The 19,420-nt window shown below is 50.0% G+C and overlaps 2 protein-coding genes across 4 annotated transcripts; one reads left to right on the forward strand and one right to left on the reverse strand.

Moving 5' to 3' along the window:
- The first annotated feature begins 315 nt into the window (after positions 1 to 315).
- LOC310825989 (uncharacterized protein) lies at positions 316 to 6,367 on the forward strand. 2 transcript variants are annotated; one of them, XM_083700303.1, is made up of 5 exons: positions 316 to 429; positions 1,030 to 1,230; positions 2,964 to 3,247; positions 4,384 to 4,529; positions 4,736 to 6,367. In XM_083700303.1, the coding sequence occupies exons 1-5, from the start codon at positions 320 to 322 to the stop codon at positions 6,023 to 6,025; spliced, it is 2,031 nt and encodes a 676-aa protein (XP_083556429.1). In that variant the 5' UTR covers positions 316 to 319; the 3' UTR covers positions 6,026 to 6,367. The 2 variants fall into 2 exon arrangements, with proteins under 2 accessions (XP_083556429.1, XP_083556430.1); XM_083700304.1 differs by having other exon boundaries at positions 424 to 560.
- A 2,004-nt stretch (positions 6,368 to 8,371) lies between these two features.
- Positions 8,372 to 18,037, reverse strand: LOC310826235 (C-type lectin BpLec-like). 2 transcript variants are annotated; one of them, XM_083701005.1, is made up of 6 exons: positions 17,980 to 18,037; positions 15,989 to 16,080; positions 15,250 to 15,359; positions 12,548 to 12,679; positions 9,128 to 9,254; positions 8,372 to 8,615 (listed from the first exon to the last, which is right to left on the reverse strand). In XM_083701005.1, exons 2-6 carry the CDS (start codon positions 16,059 to 16,061, stop codon positions 8,518 to 8,520), a joined length of 540 nt encoding a protein of 179 aa, XP_083557131.1. In that variant the 5' UTR covers positions 16,062 to 16,080; positions 17,980 to 18,037; the 3' UTR covers positions 8,372 to 8,517. The 2 variants fall into 2 exon arrangements, with proteins under 2 accessions (XP_083557131.1, XP_083557130.1); XM_083701004.1 differs by having other exon boundaries at positions 15,250 to 15,362.
- Positions 18,038 to 19,420: the final 1,383 nt, after the last annotated feature.

Genomic DNA, 19,420 nt, shown 5'->3' on the forward strand with positions numbered 1-19,420 from the left:
GAAAAAGTGGGACATTCCAGGATCAAATCAGAACCTGGGTCAGATCCCGTAAATCCAGGAATATCCCTGGAAAATAGGGTCCCTGGGAGGGTCCGCTGTTGTATACAGTTTGAGTGTGTACAGGTAATGCAGGGAGAAAGGGGCACATGGAACAGAAAGGAGCCCTTTGCACACACAACTTGACTCCAGAACATAGGCTTTTGAGCATGGTGCCGAAGAGAAGCGAAGAGAAGAGAAGAGAACTTGTGATGATGTCAGACTGTCCACCTGATGATCTGACAGATCTTCCATTTTGTGATGTCATGGATTCCAGGAAAACATGGAGGAAGCAACAACACCTGGAGCCGGCAGAAGGATGGAGTGGTGGCTCCTCCCTGTTCTGGCCCTCACTGCTTTCCGCCCCACCCATGCCGAGGAAAGCACCTGCGAGTAAGTGGGGAGAGAGGCCAGACATGGGGAGGAGGCAGGAGGGGGAATCCCACCCACCAACTCCTGGATGTGGTCTTGAAGAGGAGGGGGCACAACTGACCCCATGGCTGCTCTCACTCCCCTTCATTGTGGTGGGTCAAAACTAGCATGTAAATACAGAGTCTGTTCTCAGAGGGCATGTTCCTCCCTCTCTCAGAATACTAGAATCCATCTGGGTCACCCAAGGAAGCGGAATGGGGGACCAGTCAGGGGGACAGACAAAAGGAAATATTTCTTTTCTTGAAAAAGGACAGAGGGAGGGAGGGAGAGGTAGAAAATAGCTTACTAATTTGGATTTGCTGAACAGTCCATTTTTGCCTCTGGCCCCACCCACCACTGAGATGTGGCCCTCAGAAGACAATGTGGCCCCTGGCCTGGAAAAAGTTCCCTCCTCCCTGGGAGCGATGGGCATTTGGGAGGCATCCAGAAGTGCAGCTGGGCATATCCAGTTTCATCCCTCTGTTCCCAAGATGGCCGAGAGGAGGGGCAAACTGGGGGGAGGTGGTATATATGCAATGGCTCTGATACTCTGTAGATGGCAATCTGTTTCTTGCTTTCCAGCGGAGTCTGCGGAAGGCGTCCCATGGCGGGCAGCCATAACCTCCTCCGGGTTGTGGGCAGCAGCAACGCTTCCCCCGGAGCGTGGCCCTGGATGGTTAGCTTCCAAATAAAAACTTTCAGGGGATACTTCAGTTTCTGTGGAGGCTCCCTGATCAGCCCTCGATGGGTCCTCAGCGCAGCCCACTGTTTTCAGAAAGCAAAGTAAGCAAAGGGTTCTCAAGAAGTGTGCTCACGGGGTCTGCAAGCCTGGCACCCAGGGCGGGGGCATCTCATGGGAGCAGAGTCCCACCTTCTGCTTTCAGAGGGGTGGCTACTGTCAGCATCACAGTGTGTCAAAGAGCCATCCTCCAGTGGTATCCAAAAAGGGCCAGATTTGATGAAGTGAAGGGCCTTGGGGGCCGACCTTTTTTTAGGATTGAAGTTTCTTAGGATTCGGAAGCCCAGGAACAGCCTTCATCAATTGTGGTTCTGATCTTGGTCGATTGTGGGCTGAGAAACAAAATCTTTTCTCTGCCGTCAGTCTCATGCAAGCCTGAGATTCTCCTCCTCGTCGTCCTCCTCCAGCCGAGCCTTCTTCCTCCAAAGCCAGCTTGCTTTCCTTCCCCACCACCCGCTCTGTGCTTTGGGGGAGGGAGAGAGAGAAGCCCTGTGATAGTCTCCTCAGAGAGAAAGGGCTTGAATCCTTGTGCACTCCATCTGTCTCCTCAGATCTCTGAAAACTAATATAAAAATATAGTTAGACTTTTCTCACTTGTTTAGTTACTTGTCCATCTAGTACAGTGGTACCTCGGGTTACAGACACTTCAGATTACAGACGCTTCAGGTTACAGTCTCCACTAACCCAGAAATAGTACCTTGGGTTAAGAACTTTGCTTCAGGATGAGAACAGAAATCATGCGGCAGTGGGAAACTCCATTAGGTAAAGTGGTACCTCAGGTTAAGACTAGTTTCAGGTTAAGAACGGACCTCCAGAATGAATTAAGTTCTTAACCCGAGGTACCACTGTAACTATTTGGGTCTGTCATGATAATATCAAAACATAACTACTATATTTGTGAAATAGAGATCCATTTGTTTGTTTCTTTCTTTCTTTGCTTGCTTGTTTCATAAACCTAAATGACTTCGGAGGGTGGTTGATCACTGCCAGTTTTTGATACCGGATAGCAGATCAAAACCTACTTAATGTTGGACCTGCCTGGTCCAGTGGTGCTCCTGCAAAACTTGAAAAAAGACACTGGGACTAAGCTGGCCCCCTTCTGTTTCATTCATGTTTCCGGGACTCATCCTATAGGTTCTTTCAACTATGTAGTGTTACTGAAGTTTTCAGTTTGCACACAGGCCCACAGATCTGCAAACCGGACAAGCCTTTCTGGAGTTCTTTTGTGAAATTTTGCTCCAGAATTTGCCGCTCCAGAGTTTAACAAAAACAGCAGAGGTAGATGAAAAGTCAAATTTATTACACTAAAAAAAAGGAGAACAATGAGTAATGAATAGAAATGTGTTTAAGAATGCATGCATTGGGGTAAAGCGCCCTTTAAAATGCAATATTTATGCAATATTTCATGAAAACAATGTACACAAACAATTGGTTTGGGGGCAAATTGCTCTGCAAAAATGTGTATATTAAGAGCAATTTACACTAAAATGATGATGAATTTTTACGAGGACTTTTTAAAAAAATGACACGGAGAAGATTAGAAACATGATAGGAACCAAAACCAACACCCCAAATGTAATTTCCAAAGATTTCCCTCCACCCCTTTAGCAAAGTCATGCAAAGTCCCTCCACCCCTTCAGCAAAGCAACTCTTCATCGCTCCACTAATAACTTCGCCCCAGTTTGATGAGGGACCACCAATGAGCAAGTTGTTTGCACCTGGTTTTCCAAATCCACCTGGAACACAGTCCCCACTCTGTGCGTATTCTTTGTTGCAGAGAAATACCAAATATCAGCCTGTCAATTGGCACCAACCGCATCTCCAACCCTGGTCCCGATGCCCAGAGGCGCTCGATCAAGAGGCTGGTGAACCACGAACTCTTTGAGCACTTCTTGAACGATACCTACAGGAAAGTGCACAACGACATTTCCTTGGTGGAGCTGAATGAGCCAGTCAACTGCACGGACTATATTCAGCCAGCCTGCTTGCCGGATGACAGCGTGGCGGTTTCCTTGCTCAAGCACTGCTATGTCAGCGGTTTCGGAATTATAGACCCGAAAAGTGAGATCTGCAGGGAAACCAGGCCCCCAGAAGGAGCGGCCTGGCTGTGTGCCTAAAGTAAATTTGCAGACTACACCTTCCCTGCCGATCAATTTCACCAAAGAAACGTAATAGCAATGGTAGTCAAGGTGGAAATTTCGATTCCTGCGTTGCAAGGGGTTGTGCTGGATGCCCCTTAGGGTCCCTTCCCACTCTAGGATTCTAAGTTGGTAGTTACACTTGGGTTGTGTACATCAGAAGCCCTGAGTCTTAGGGGTGAGGCAGGTGTGTGCATGTTTCACAGGGTAGAAAAGGATGGAGATGGTTGGTTTTGAGAGCCATTCCACTTCACAGCTTCAGGGCAGATCACCTTCTCCAGACATAGATGTTTGCCCCCAAAACTCAGCTCAGTAATGATGGCTTTGCACGCAGAAGATTGAGTTTCAATTTCTGGGTAGGGCAGGTGGAAACTCCTGTCTAACGCTGCTGTCGCTCAGTGTATGCAGTACTAGGACAGATGGAGAGATAGGGAGGGAGGGATGTGGTTTCAGGAGGAAACGGGGAGATTGGGGGTCTCTAAGGGCCCCCAGGCGACACAGGTGGCGCTGTGGGTTAAACCACAGAGCCTAGGGCTTGCCGATCAGAAGGTCGGCGGTTCGAATCCCCGCAATGGGGTGAGCTCCCGTTGCTCAGTCCCTTCTCCTGCCAAGCTAGCAGTTCAAAAGCACATCAAAGTGCAAGTAGATAAATAGGTACCGCTCCTGTTGGAAGGTAAATGGGGTTTCTGTGTGCTGCTCTGGTTCACCAGAAGCAGCTTAGTCATGCTGGCCACATGACCCAGAAGCTGCACGCCGGCTCCTTCGGCCAATAAAGCAAGATGAGTGCAGCAACCCAGGAGTCAGTTACGACTGGACCTAATGGTCAGGGGTCCCCTTTACCTTTAAGGGCCCCCAGAAACCAGGAATTCACCCTACTCTGCAGCCTGGCGTACCCTTGTCTCTGATCTCACCCCAAGTCCATCAACTAAGTTTTAGGGGGTTGATTTTGCTGCACATGCCTTCATGCCTCTCTCCTTTAGTCCTGGGGGTGCAGGTGGGGTGGGGAGTGAAATCTGAACTGAGCCTCCCCCTCCCCCCACTTTCCCTTTCTTCTATCAGCGAGAAAATTTCCCGACATCCTGCAGGAGGGTACTGTTGACCTCATCCCCATGGCGACATGCAGCAGCCTGGACTGGTGGTCCAATAGGATCCTCAAGGAGAACATCTGCGCTGGAACCTTGGATGGAGGCGTAGCTTCTTGCAAGGTGGTGAAGCTACAACAAAATCAAGGCTATGTGTTTGGCTTAGGGGAAAAACTCTCTGGTGCTCCTGGAGCAGCAGAGCCCTTGCTCTGAACATACAAAACTTCTCTGTCATTCTTCCTCCAGCATCTCAGGCAGCAGCCATGAGAGAAGGAGAAGGCCCCCCAGAGACCAAATCCTCACAGGAGCCTTTTCTCTCCCACTTGCAGGGCGACAGAGGCGGCCCCCTCATGTGCCGGGAGCAGAGGTCCGAACGCTACTGGGTGGTTGGAATCGCCAGCTGGGGACCATCTGTCTGCGGCCAGGGAAAAAGGCCGGGGGTCTATACCTCCACACAGTTCTACCGCGACTGGATCAGGAAGACAACCAATGAGGACCTTTCACTACCCAACCACCCACCGCCAATGGCACAGCCCCAGCTTATGCGACTGCCACACACCCCTCCAAGGCCACAGCTCCAAATGCGACAAAATGGGAATGTGCCATATCCCAAGCCTTGGCCACCCCCCAACACCAGCCCTCAGATCCCTCCTGTGGTCTGGCCCACCACCAGACCTTGGCCACCCCCCACGACCGCCCCCCAGGCCCCTCCTGTGGTCTGGCCAACCACCAGGCCATGGCCACCCCCCAAGGCCATTCCCCAGACCCCTCCTATGGTCTGGCCCACCACCAGACCATGGCCACCCCCCACCACTACCCCCCAGACCCCTCCTGTGGTCTGGCCCACCAGCAGACCATGGCCACCCACCAAGGCCACTCCCCAGACCCCTCCTGTGGTCTGGCCCACCACCAGACCATGGCCACCCCCCAACACCACCCCCCAGACCCCTCCTGTGGTATGGCCCACCACCAGACCTTGGCCACCCACCAAGGCCACTCCCCAGACCCCTCCTGTGGTATGGCCCACCACCAGACCATGGGCACCCCCCAACACTACCCCCCAGACCCCTCCTGTGGTCTGGTCCACCACCAGACCATGGCCACCCCCCAACACTACCCCCCAGACTCCTCCAGCATCCTGGTACACGACCAAACCTTTGCCACCCCCTGAGACCACCCCTCAGACGCCTCCTGTGGTCTACCCCACAACCAGACCTTGGCCACCCCCCAGCACTACCCCCCAGACCCTTCCCATTTCCTGGTCCACCCCCAGAGCCAACTCCCATCCCACACGGTGGCCCAAAGGAGGGGGTCCCAGTCCCGTTATATCAGACATGGCTCCTGGAACAAGGCCCACGGGACTGGGCAACTCAACTCCCCCCCGGGGCCCAATCTGGGGCCTAACGTCCATGCAGCTGGGAAGATTGCATCTGAGGACAAGGGCCCCAGCTTGGCATGGGCAGATTTACAGGCCATGGGTCTCAATTCGCAGGCCGTGGATCAAGATTCGCACAGCCCCACCACAGATTGAGTCCAGGTCGCTGAAGCCGTTGCAAAGGCAAGTTCCGGCGCCACCCGGGAGCCAAGTGGAAGTGGTCCCTAGCTCAGCCGAGGGCTAATAAGGACTGCCAGGCGCGGGTGGCAATGCCAGGGGTGCCCGTGGCCAAGGTGGGTGAGCTGCCCCTGCCAGATCTCAGAGCCCACGATCCGCCCTTTGCTGGTAACAAACTAAATGCATCTTCTCCCCATTTGATTTTCTTCTTCTTCTAACTTCTCCCATAATGGATCACGTGTGCAAAATTCATCTCATTGCCTCGCCACCATTTCCTCAGAGTTTCTCAACCTGGCTTGAATATGAAGTTGAATGGGGACTTAATGCTGCAAACAGCTTGTTGGTGACATTTTTTAAGAAAATAAAAAAATCAAAGTTCTCAAAATGAATAAAACCACGAATGAATGGATCAACAGGTGAGTGTTGGTGTGCTGCTTTTTGCAACCCAAAGCATCAGCTCTCCTGAATCATGCTTGGGAGGCTGTAAGGTGAATTATTTGTGTCACCTGCTGTGATTTGCTTCTGTTATTTCAGCGGCAGATCCAGGCTGTTTCCTGGAAGTTGCAAGGCTCTATTGCAAACTTCCTTCAAAGAGGGCCAAATTTGATGCAGTGAACATGCGTGAGGGCTGACCAAAGTTGCTGAGCCTTTTTTAGGATTGAAGTTGCTGTGCTTTTGGGGGCTTTTACTCCAGGAAATAAACTGCAACAGGGGCTGGATTAAACTGACCAGCAGACCAGATTAGTCCGGACTTTGCACGTGCCTGCTCTATTGGCTAAGCCAGGCCTGCTGTGATCTGCTTCTGTTGTTTCAGCTGCAGATCCAGGGTGCTGCAATGCTCTATTGGCTAAGGCAGGCCTACCTGCACCAGGTGAAAGGGATTCCTGAAGCCATGGTGCTCCCTGGAGATGCAGACAAACCTTGTTTTCCAGCCACAGGTGCATGCTTGAAAGCTCCAGGTTCAAACAGTTTTCTTTCTCTCCCAGTTCTTTCCCGGGCAAAATCTGCATTTTACCACTGAATTGGAGGCAACTGTTCCCACCAATTCAATGGTAAAATGAGGGTTTCCCCAGAGGAAAGAGCCAGGACAAAAAACCCTGCTTGGACACAGAGCTTTAAAGCCCCAATTGAAACACAGCAGCAAAGGAAGTCCCTTGAGCCAGTCACTGCCCCTCAGCTTAAGTCTATTTCATAAGGCTGTTGTGTGGGTCAAGGGTGGAAAGGGAGAACCATTGTCACCACCTTGAGCAACATGGGGGGATGGGATGGGATAGAAACGCAATAAATAAAGGTATCAAGGCATTTATACACCATCCCGCTTTCCTTCCTGCTGGTGCCTGCACTGCAGTTTCCTAATTATGAAATTCTACAGTTTTAAACCCTCAGTGCCTAGGACTTGCCGATCGAAAGGTCGGCGGTTCGAATCCCTGCGGCGGGGTGCGCTCCCGCTGCTCGGTCCCAGCGCCTGCCAACCTAGCAGTTCGAAAGCACCTCCGGGTGCAAGTAGATAAATAGGGACCGCTTTCTAGCGGGAAGGTAAACGCCGTTTCCGTGTGCGGCTCTGGCTCGCCAGAGCAGCGATGTCACGCTGGCCACGTGACCCGGAAGTGTCTCCGGACAGCGCTGGCCCCTGGCCTCTTAAGTGAGATGGGCGCACAACCCCAGAGTCTGTCAAGACTGGCCCGTACCGGCAGGGGTACCTTTACCTTTACCTTACAGTTTTAAACACCCCAGTTTGTTAGGAGTCATTCTGCAAAGAAACAGAAAAGATGATTATAACATTAAGAACCTTTTCTGTGAGTTCTGGGTGTAGTTTTCTAGGCTGATTAGACACAGCTGGTGATGTGTATAAAAGAAAAGAAGTTGCAGATTGAATTTTGCCTGCAGAGAGAGAACACCCACATGCTTTGTGTTTGTTGTTTTTGTATAGCTGTAATAAAACCTTTGTTTGAGTGTTTTACACCAGTCTCGTGGTCTCGTGGTTCTGTCATCTGCCACCAGAAGAAAAAAACCCCTCTAACAAATCATTCCATCGTTTGGTTGTTTCAGCAAAAGGCAGCAGGAGGAAGATGGCACTGCAATCCTCTGCTCACCTCTGAACAGTGGCTGCACTAAGCAGTGATCCAGTTTAAAGATGCAAAGCAGAAAGGATGTGGGTTTGGGGGAGGGCAGGACAGAAAAGGGGTGAAGATCTTTCAGATGGGATTTTGAAGAAATGAAAAAGCATCGGTCACAAATGCAAGAGAGCCAGTGGTGTTAGAGTGTGGCATAGGTGCCAGAGCACCCACCAAATTCCCCTTGAACGGGCTGGGCACCCACAAATTTCAGTGCCAGAGCAATGCGCACTCACTGAATCATTGGATTGGGCTTTCAAGGTGTGGTGGAAGGACAGGCACAGAGAAACCTGCTTGCTTCAGAGACTTTATTGCTGCCACACTGTGGAAGTTGGAAAGGAGGGGAAAGGAAGAGCTTTTTCTGCCTGGCACAGGAGAGGCCAAAGAGCAGAGAAGGAAGCCCACCAGGGCAGCGAAGAACAGAGGAGGCCCCTGCCTCTGCTGCTCACTCGCAGCCATTTTCCGCAGCAGACATCTCAGCCTCGTACTTGCAGACATAGCTGTTCTTACGGCTGCAGAGCTCGTCGTTCCATTTCCTGAAACCTAAGCGGTGAGACAGGAATTAGCGCCAAAATTTGGGAAGAGCAGAAGCAGAATGGTAGGGTTGGAAGGCACCCACAAAGGGCATCTAGCCCAACCGGCTTCAATGCAAGAATCTCAATGAAAGTATTCATGACAGATGTCCAGCCAGCCTCTGCCTAAAAATCTCCAAGGAGAGGCCACCACGTTCAGAGGGAGACCGAATCCATGACTCAGAGATGAAGAGTCTCCTGCTCTACCAAAAGGATGCTGGACTAGGTGGACTCCCCCCCCCCGCCCCCCACCTGGGCCTGATCCAGCTGCTGCAGCCAGGCTGTCCTGAGGTTCTGGGTCATGAGGAAGGCGGTGTTCGTGGCAGCATAAGCACTGGCCAGTCAGCCCTGTGCACAACCGGCTTCTGCGACAAAGACCCACCGCACCCTGTCTCTGTTCTGCCAGGGTCAGGGAGGATGATGGAGAGTGAGGGGATTCCCAGCCCACAGAGTGCAATGCACACCTTTGCTCAAACTTCTCACCTGTAGTTCGCCACAGCTCCACGCACCACTCGCCAGTCTTGCCATGATTATTGGGCTGCCCGGTGCTCCACTGCGTGTGGTCGGCAATGAGCCCATCACTCCACTGCCAGGATGTGCTTCCAGGAGTCTGGGGGAACACAGAAAATGAGGAAGGGGTGGCCCTTGTGCCTTGAGGGGTGGGTGGAAGGAGGAGGAGGAGGACAGGGGCTCCCATAGGCTCATAAGAGCAAAGTTCATTCGGGGCACCTTCCCCCAAAGCACCCAGTAATGGTTGGTAGTGGACCTCCCTGCCACAGGCATCAGGCTCAATCTGGAGAGGGCTCCCAACTAAGTGAGAGGCAGCCTGGTGTAGTGGTTAGAGCATTAGACTAGGAGCTAAGAAGGACTGGGCTGAGAAGCTCATTGGCTGTGGCCTTGGGAGCTGGTCCCTGCCTTCTCTCAGCCTGACCTACCTACCTCACAGGGTTGTTTTGGAGATTAAGTGAAGAAAGGGAGAACTACAGGTGTGCCTTGAGCTTCTTGGAGAAAAGGGTAGAATAGAAATGCAATAACTGAGTAAAAACAGCACTTGCTTGGCATGCAGAAGGGCTCAGAGCGGAGTCCCCCACGACATCCGTAATGAAAAATGTCACAGCCTGCGATAAACACGCTTGGATCCTTGGCTAGATGGGCAGTGAGAGAAAGCAGCAGCTTCCTGTGCTGCCAATGACAAACTCTTGCTTTTGGCTAACAAAAGTGGCAACTCACAGAACTGGAGCGTTGGAAGGGGTCATCAGGGGCCATCCCACCCCCTGCAGTGCAGAGGAACCACACCTAAATAGTTCCTCTGTTTAAAGACTTCCAGGGAAAGAGAGTGTGCTGACAGCTCTTTCCTGAATGGAATATGATGCATCCCAGAGGCCCGTCTGGCAGGGAGAAGAACAGAATGAGGGCTGGACAAGGTGACCGTTAGCTGGATTTGTAGCTGATATTAAAGCCAGGCTCTTTGTAGTGCAGCAAGACCGTGCATTGCTTTGGGTATTTCTCAACTTAATTGTTTTGTGGGGTTATTATTATTATTATTTTGTAAAATTGGATTTATTCTACTCTTGCCACATTGTCGATTTATTCTCATTCTTTTGTCATTTGCCAACACGTTCTGTATTTTGTATGTCTGCATTTCCAGGACTCTGTTATTTCGATATTCTGAGTGTTTGCTATATTTTCCGTAAGCCAATCTAGGCACATCTCATAGTAGTGTAAAAGCCGCATGCAAGCAAACTCGGTCAGCCTCTGGTCCTGCCCTCCAGCAATGAGGAGGAGGGGGAAGGAGCAGCCTTGAAGCAGAGGAAGAGCAAGACTGGGGTGGGGGGGGGCAAGTTGCTCACTCATGCACTGCTTCCCCCCTCCCCCACTTAAAACAAAAGGTGTGGGTTTGCGCACTAGGGAGAGGGAGTTTGCACAGAGCATAGATTAATGGAAGCAAATAGAAAGGGCTGGGGAGAAGCTAAGAGCCTTTTGGAGCACACCCATGTTGACAATAGTCATCTTTTCACGGTCATTTAACAAATAATAATAAGTGACAAGAGCATCTCCTGGTCTGATGGGAACAGTCAACTTCTCTCTCTCTCTCTCTCTCTCTCTGAGAGATGGAAATAATGTCAGCAGTGGTGTAGCGTGGGTTGTCAGCACCCGGGGCAAGGCAAGTAATTTGCGCCCCCTAACCCATGGATTTGCAGCCCTAACCCGTGGATTTGCGCCCCCTAACCCTAACCCCCAGATGTTGTGCCCGGTGCGGCCGGCCCCCCCTGCACCCCCCCACACTATGCCACTGAATGTCAGAAGCATTATTTTAAAGCTCTCAGAATGTGGTCACAGAGAGCAACAAGGAGGCTATGGCCTTTAAACCAAATTTGATGCACCTTCTTGCCTTCAAAGCATCCTTAATTCCTCTCAGAGCTACAATTCCCAGAAAGGCCCTAACAAACTACATCACCCAGAATTCTTTGCAGGAAAGACAGCTCTTTGAATGTGCTTCAGGAGTGTAGACTGCAAGCAGCCAGTCTGCACTGGTTTCCAGTTTGCTTCTGGGGCAATCTCAAGGCGTTACTATTAGTATATAAAGTCCTCAATAACTTGGGACCCGTTTACCTGTGAGATATCTTTACCCCACACAAGCCCACCTGACTGCTTCAGATTGGCAGAATGGGCACAACTGCAGGTGCCACGTAATGCCCATTCCACATTTTCAGGAACTCAAATTATTATGCAACGCCTTCCCCTCTGGAACTCCCTGCCTCTTGAGATCAAGAAGGGGCTTTCCCTGTGCTCTTTTCAGCGCCTGCTACAAAACATTCCACTTTAGGCAAGCCTTCACCCAGAAGCTTAGAAGGCTGCTGTGAATTCCAACCTGTGTTAGTGTTTCAGCTTCCTGTATCTTTTAAACTACAGTTGTGAATTTATCTTTATGAATGTGCAACGGGCATTACCGTATTTGACTGAATACCACACTTTCCCCCCCAAATTGGTCCCCCCCGACCATGGAAAGTGCAGCTTAAATTCACGACCTTACAAAAATTGGCTTTTACGATATCGCTGTAGGATTTTCTTCTACTTTTGCCATTTACAGGTGTGAGTGTCTGCAGAATTTTAAGAGAGCGGCTTATATTTGGGTATTGTCTTTTTTTCTTCCTCCCCCCACCCTTGAATTTTAAAGGTGTGGCTTATTCACGGGTGCGGCTTATATTCGGGCCAATACGGTATGTAGCAGTGCCAATTCTGCAGAGCAAAATGGCTGAGGGGGTGGCATGTGGGTCCCTGCTTGAGATGTGTGGTTTGGGGGCCCAACATCCCTGTAATGGCAAGTTAAAGGGCCTCGGTCCGATATACCTGAAGGAGCGTCTCCACCCCCATCGTTCTGCCCTGACATTGAGGTCCAGCTCCGAGGGTCTTCTGGCGGTTCCCTCCCTGTGAGAAGCCAAGTTACAGGGAACCAGGCAGAGGGCCTTCTCGGTAGTGGCACCTACCCTGTGGAACACCCTCCCACTAGATGTCAAAGAGAACAACAACTACCAGACTTTTAGAAGACCTCTGAAGGCAGCCCTGTTTAGGGAAGCTTTTAATGTTTAACAGACTACTGTATTTTAATATTTAGTTGGAAGCCGCCCAGAGTGGCTGGGGAAACCCAGCCAGATGGGCAGGGCATAAATAAATTATTATTATTATTATTATTATTATTATTATTATTATTATTATTATTATTAAGTTGTTTTTAACTGGGGGTTTTTATGCTGTGTTTTATTGCTACAACCTGCCCTGGGACCTTGGGGTGAAGGGAAGGCAATAAAGAACAAAATGAAATCGTGTGAAAGTGCTAAGCTCTGGGGAATGGGGTTGATTAAGGTGGGGGTTGGTGGGTGCGCATGGGGTGGGGAGACCAACCTTGGCAATATTGTGGAGCCCTATCCAGACGTCCCCGTCAGGCCGAAACCTGGAGAGGTACCTGCGGAGGCGACAGCACTCCTTCTTGGTCAGGATGGAAGCCAGGTGAGAGCCTTGTTGCTGGCACTCTTCCTAAGCCAGGGCAGGACAAGAATGCGGTCAGTTCAGAGGCCATTTTATTACGATTTCTAACAGTGAGCATTCCAAATGAAAGCAAAAGAATCTTTCTTTACTCAGTGAAAGCAGCCAGAATTTTAGTAGCCAAAGAGTGGAAGAGCGAACTTACACCGTCTGGAGAGGAATCGCAAAAATGACGGAGGAAATAAGAAATCAATCAACAGACAAAGTAAAACAAAAAGACTATTTGTTAAATAAATAGTTAAGCTAAGCAACAAGTTGATTAAAAAGAAAGGAAGATGGAAAGGATGGGAAGTCAAATGTTGATGAAGAAAATCTGTTGTTAGGAAATTTGTATATATATTCCTTTTTTATGACTTTGAGTTGTGGGTAACAATGAATTCAAGTTTATGTTGTATGGATGCAGTTATGAACAATAAAGCAAACGAAAAGAAAATACAAAGTAAAAAAAGAATGGGAATGTTTTAACAATTACCGTATTTTTCGTCCCATAGGACGCTCCGTCCCATAGGACGCACCTACTTTTTTTTGGGGGGGGAAATAAAGGAAAAAATTTTTCCTTTATTTCCCCCCCAAAAAAACCAGGTCGGGGAACAGTGGGATGGCGGTGCTGCGCCTCCCCGCTGTCCCCCGAGCTTGTGGGGCTGGCCCATGTCTGCCTGGCGTGAGGGGCGCTCTGCTTCAGGGCGCCCCGCGCGTCGGGCGGCAGGCTACAGTCCGCAGCATGGGGAACTCTCTGTTTCAGGGCGCCCCACGCGCCCCCCGGGTGCGCAAGGCTTGCCAACACCAGCGCGGAGCACGGGGCGGTCTCCGAAGGGCTCTCCGTGCTCCGTGCTGCCGGCTGCAGCCCGCAAGCCTTGCGCTCCCGGGGGGAGATCCCCCGGGTGCGCAAGACTTACCGACACCAGCGCGGAGCACGGGGCGGTCTCCGAAGGGCTCTCCGTGCTCCGTGCTGCCGGCTGCAGCCCGCAAGCCTTGCGCTCCCGGGGGGAGATCCCCCGGGTGCGCAAGACTTACCGACACCAGCGCGGAGCACGGGGCGGCCTCCGAAGGGCGCCCCGTGCTCCGTGCTGCCGGCTTCCGCCCACAAGCCTTGTGCTCACGGGGAGGGGGAGATCCCCCGGGTGCGCAAGGCTGGCCAACACCAGCGCGGAGCATGGGGCGTCCTCTAAAGGGCGCCCCATGCTCCGTGCTGCCGGCTGCCGCCCACAAGCCTTGCGCTTACAGGGGGGATCCCCCGGGTGCACAAGGCTTGCCAACACCAGCGCGGAGCACGGGGCGGCCTCCGAAAGGTGCCCCGTGCTCCGTGCTGCCGTCCGCAAGCCTTCAGCTCCCGGGGGGAGATCCCCGGGTGCGCAAGGCTTGCGGACACCTGCATGGAGCACGGGGCGTCCTCTGGAGGGCGCCCCGTGCTCCGCGTTGCAGGCTGCCGCCCACAAGCCTAGCGCGCCCGGGGGGAGATCCCCCGGGTGCGCAAGGCTAGCGGACACCTGCGCGAAGCACTGGGCGTCCTCCGGAGGGTGCCCCGTGCTCCGTGCTGCAGGCTGCCGCCCGCAAGCCTTGCGCGCCCGGGGGAACTCCCTCCGGGCGTGCAAGGCTTGCGGATAGCTTCCTGGAGCCTGGAGAGTGAGAGACGTCGGTGCGCACCGACGCCTCTCGCTCTCCAGGCTTCAGCGAAAGCCTGCATTCACCCCATAGGACGCACACACATTTCCCCTTCATTTTTGGAGGGGGAAAAGTGCGTCTTATAGGGTGAAAAATACGGTACTTAGCAAAACAAGGTTCCAACAATAAGACTTGGCTGTGTCTTGAATAATCTTGCAGATAGTAAAATATTTTTCTTTATTCCAATATGAGGAATAACAATTAAATACAGGGGGGAAATAGGAATACTTGAACTGAAACCGTAATGAGGTAGAAGGAGGTCAACAATACAATAAATTGAAAAGGGATTCAACCCAAATTGAAGGTTGAAATGTACAAAAAACCCCACTAATATTTGTTTGAATTATATTAAGTATTACTTTACAATAGATAAGTATTTTTATTGTTTCAATTGTCATTTTGACACAGTTGTTTTTTTCTTTTCTTCTTTGTTTTTTTCTTAGATACTGTATTATATAACTATATAACTATATAAATCTTAGATTTGTAAATAATTTCATTATATATAAGTCAAGATCTACATCAGTCTAAGAATAATCATTGTAAGATTCTGGATTCAGGCAGGTAACCATGTTGGTCTGACACAGTCGAAATAAATCAGAAGTATCTGAAGAAGTGTGCATGCACACGGAAGCTTATACCCAGAACAAACTCAGTTGGTCTCTAATGTGCTACTGGACAATTTTGTGATTTTTATTTTTATTTTTATTGACATTGTAAGATTGTTTTATCTTTTTTCCCTTTTCTTTTTATGTATGCTTTTTTTCTGTTTGCTTGTCAATGTATATTTTTATAAATAAATAAATAAATCCATCAGTTCAAGAGCATCTCTCTGGAAAGAGCAGCCTTGAAGGGTGTTGGGTCTGGTGGGAATGATCCAGGCGCGACTCGGGACTCACCTCGGCCTCTTTCCAACACTTCCGGTCAGAGAAGTATCCATAACAGCTGCCCTCGTAGAAGAGCCAGTCCGTCGGGCAAGGAGAAGAGGGGCCCTCTATCGAGTCTTCAGCTGCTTTTGAAAGAGGGTTGGGTGAAGACCAGAGAGAGAGAGAGAGAGATACAGGATCCTGGGATTCTTTAGCTGCGGTTACTGCTCTGCCGGGGGTTAGACTAGTTGGCCTTTGGGGATCCCTTCCAACTCTACATTTCAATGACTGGATGGGCCATTGGCCTGGCAGGCTTCCTGATCTCTTAAGACTTTGTGCAAAGATCAGCACAGCCATCAGGCGTCACCCGCAAAAATTAATCTCCATCTCCTGTGAGAAGAATATTCCCCACATAGACAATGGCAGGGTAAACACAGAAGAAACGAACAAAGATAGCCAGTTTACTTACTTCAAGCTCTTTCAATTCCCCATTAAGCCAAGTCAACAAAATGAGGAACCGGCAGGAAACAGGCAGTGCTCTGTAATGGTTAGAGTGTTGGATCGGGACCTGGGAGACTAGGGTTGAGATCCCCACTTGCCCATGAAGCTGACTGGGGGCTCACTGCATTTCTAGGCCCCGATCCAAGGCTTCAAGGTCCGTTTCGTTTTTTTGTCCCACATGCCCCTCTGAATGCCAGTCTGGTCCTTCCCTTTGGCCCTTTGCCCACTGATTCTCCAAGGCACAGAGGAGTGAGAAGGGACCCCGACTCACCTGCTGCAGAGGGGCTGCCAGCCCAATGGCCAAGGAAGCTCAGAGCAACGATGATGTAAGCCGCGGTCCCCATGGCCTGGATCCTTCCTTGCCTGGAGGGAGATGGAGGGAGGGAGGAAGCACAGCAGAGAAAGGCAAGGATGCCCCGCAAACCCCAAGGCTGGGCTGCCAGGCTGGCTACTCCAGAAGGCATTGGGTACTAGCTAGCACATGGGTAGGCAAACTAAGGCCCGGGGGCCAAATCTGGCCCAATCACCTTCTAAATCCGGCCCACAGACGGTCCGGGAATAAGTGTATTTTTACATCATTAGAATGTGTCCTTTTATTTAAAATGCATCTCTGGGTTATTTGTGGGGCATAGGAATTCATTCATATTTTTTCTCAAAATATAGTCTGGCCCCCCACAAGGTTTGAGGGACAGTGGATCGCCCCCCTGCTGAAAAGGTTTGCTTACCCCTGAGCTAGCAGGTCTCAGAGGAAAGTTGCTCCACCCTCAAACTCCTGGGAAATTGTTAGGAATGATAACAAGGGTTGTCACAAGGAACATGGTACAAGCTTGTTTTCTGCAGCTCCAGAGGGGAGGACTTGAACTCATGGCTTCCAATTGCAAGAAAGGAAATTCCAATTAGCCATCAGGGAGAACATTCTGACAGCAAGAGCTGTTCCACGGTGGAATGGTTTTGACTCAGGAGTTTGTGGACTCTCCTTCCTTGGATGCATTTAAGCTAACGGACGGCAGCTTGCTGATTGAGGTTGAATCCTGACAAGACAGAAGTACTGTTCTTGGGGGACAGGGGGCGGGTGGGTGTGGGGGATTCCCTGGTCCTGAATGGGACAACTGTGCCCCTGAAGGACCAGGTGTGCAGTCTGGGAGTCATTTTGGATTCACAGCTGTCCATGGAGTCACAGGTCAGTTCTGTGTCCAGGCCAGCTGTCTACCAGCTCCATCTGGTATGCAGCATGAGACCCTCCCTGCCCATGGACTGTCTTGCCAGAGTGGTGCATGCTCTGGTTATCTCCTGCTTGGACTACTGCAATGCTCTCTATGTGGGGCCACCTTTGAAGGTGACCCGGAAACTGCAATTAATCCAGAATGCGGCAGCTAGACTGGTGACTGGGAGCAGCCGCCGAGACCACATAACACCGGTCTTGAAAGACCTGCACTGGCTCCCAGGAAATTTCCAAGCACAATTCAAAGTGTTGGTGCTGACCTTTAAAGCCCTAAATGGCCTCAGTCCAGTATACCTGAAGGAGCTTCTCCACCCCCATCGTTCAGCCCAGACACTGAGGTCCAGCTCGGAGGGCCTTCTGGCAGTTCCCTCGCTGCGAGAAGTGAAGTTACAGGGAACCAGGGAGGGCCTTCTCGGTAGTGGCACCCGCCCTGTGGAACGCCCTCCCACCAGATGTCAAGACAATAAACAACTATTTTACTTTTAAAAGACAACTGAAGGCGGCCCTGTTTAGGGACGTTTTTAGTGTCTGACGCTGTATTGTTTTTAATATTCAGTTGGAAGCCACCCAGAGTGGCTGGGGAAACCCAGAAAGATGGGTGGGGTAGAAATATTAAGCTTTTCTTCCTCCTCCTACTCTTCTTCTTCTTCTTCTTCTTCTTCTTCTTCTTCTTCTTCTTCTTCTTCTTCTTCTTAGCAGATGTTGGGTGGCCATCTGTCATGGATGCCTTGGTTTCCTGCATTGCGGGGGGTGGACTAGAGCAGTGTTTCCCAACCTTGTGCCTCCAGATGTTTTTGGCCTACAACTCCCATCATCCCTAGCTAGCAAGACCAGTGGTCAGGGATGATGGGAGTTGTAGGCCAAAAACATCTGGAGGCACAAGGTTGGGAAACACTGGACTAGAGGACCTCGGGGTCACCTCCCAACTCTACAGCTCTTCCCTTCTATAGGAACACCGGCTTAAAATCAAAGAAACCCTCAGCTCCAGCCCTCATGAAACTAGACAAAGGACACGGGCCTTTTTCTCACCAGTCACTCACCTCTGTGTTTAAAAGGCTCCCGTTTTGTGCTGGTCCCCGGGTGCAGAGTGAGGCCGAGATGCCAAGCGATTGCTATATACCCTTACAAGAGGGAGGGACTGGGGAGACTTAACCTGGGCCTGGCATGTCTCAAAACCTCTTGCAAACAAAGTCTCAGGAGGATCCTGTCCCTCCAACCATCTTGTGCCAACTTGGGCAGGCGCCCAGCGGAGGAGGGGGGGGTCAGGCAGCAGCTTGAGAAGTTCTATTATCTGCTTCGCTCCATCCCATGAAAGATCAGCTAGGAGAGGATTTGAAGCAGCTTTCAAGCAGAACATATTTTATTCCCACCCAAGTTGGTGTTATCATCTTTTTTTAATCACCATCTTTGGTGAACCGCCTTGAGATCTGCAGGTATAGGGCAGTATACAAATTTAATAAACAATAATATATATAATTGAAATAAACAAAAGAAACATTCTTCATCATCCATTAATACAAAAATATAAAACAAATCAACTAAAAGAAATGGGGGGAATTTTCTAATATAACAGAATAAAGAATATCTTCTTACTTTACAGAAGTTGTATGCCAAGTAAAGGGGGAATGAAATTATAGATCAAAATGTTTGCAATTTTCTTCTTGTGGCTGCACGTCTATTGATTGTCTGGAGATGGAAAACCTTGTCTAAAATTGATGCCACCTTAGGGTGGGATATCATAATGGAAAATTGCACCGCATGAAAAACTTACCTGCTGCACCTATTTTTTTGAATGGAAAAACAGAGCGAACCTCTGCGTTTGGTTGTATTTTGTATTTGGTTTGTCTGCGTTTGGTTGTATTTTATTGGATACATTAAAAAAAGAAAATTTGCACTGGTCTCTTCCACAAGTGTCTCAGTAAATGTGGAATAAGTAACATCCAATTGGTTGAGAATTTTTCTGGATATAAACGCGAGCCTTTTGCTTTCGCTGCTCCTTGCGTCTCTGGTGGTTTTTGCTGTAGTTTTGGGTTTCTGCTTATCCGGCAAGTCGTGTGCACCTCACTCTTAATCTCCCATATCCCAAGGCAGAAACATCCCCTGACCTGTATGTATCTTGATCGCAAATATCCTGACAACCAGCTCTTTCATGTCTTCTTGTGAATGTAACATCCGAAGCCAACCTTGGTTCGGCTCGGTTTAGATTCCATGTGTTTTGTCTCAGGAAGTTCTGTTTTGCTATTTAAGTTATGTGGATAACATTTAATTTAAAAAAAATCTTTTCAAAGAAACAGGAACATCAAACTGATGAGTTATGCGGAACTGGCAAAGTTGACATATAAATCATGTGAGGACGATCGTGACTTCAAGAATGAGATTTTTTTTACAAACTATCTAAAAAAACCCCAAAAAAATGATTTGGACTCCTTGGCAGGTTTTGAATAAGCACCCACAAATTTATTAGTAGAATATATGATAGAT

Source organism: Podarcis gaigeae, assembly GCF_964106915.1.
Source record: "Podarcis gaigeae genome assembly, chromosome: 10".
NCBI lineage: Eukaryota > Metazoa > Chordata > Lepidosauria > Squamata > Lacertidae > Podarcis > Podarcis gaigeae.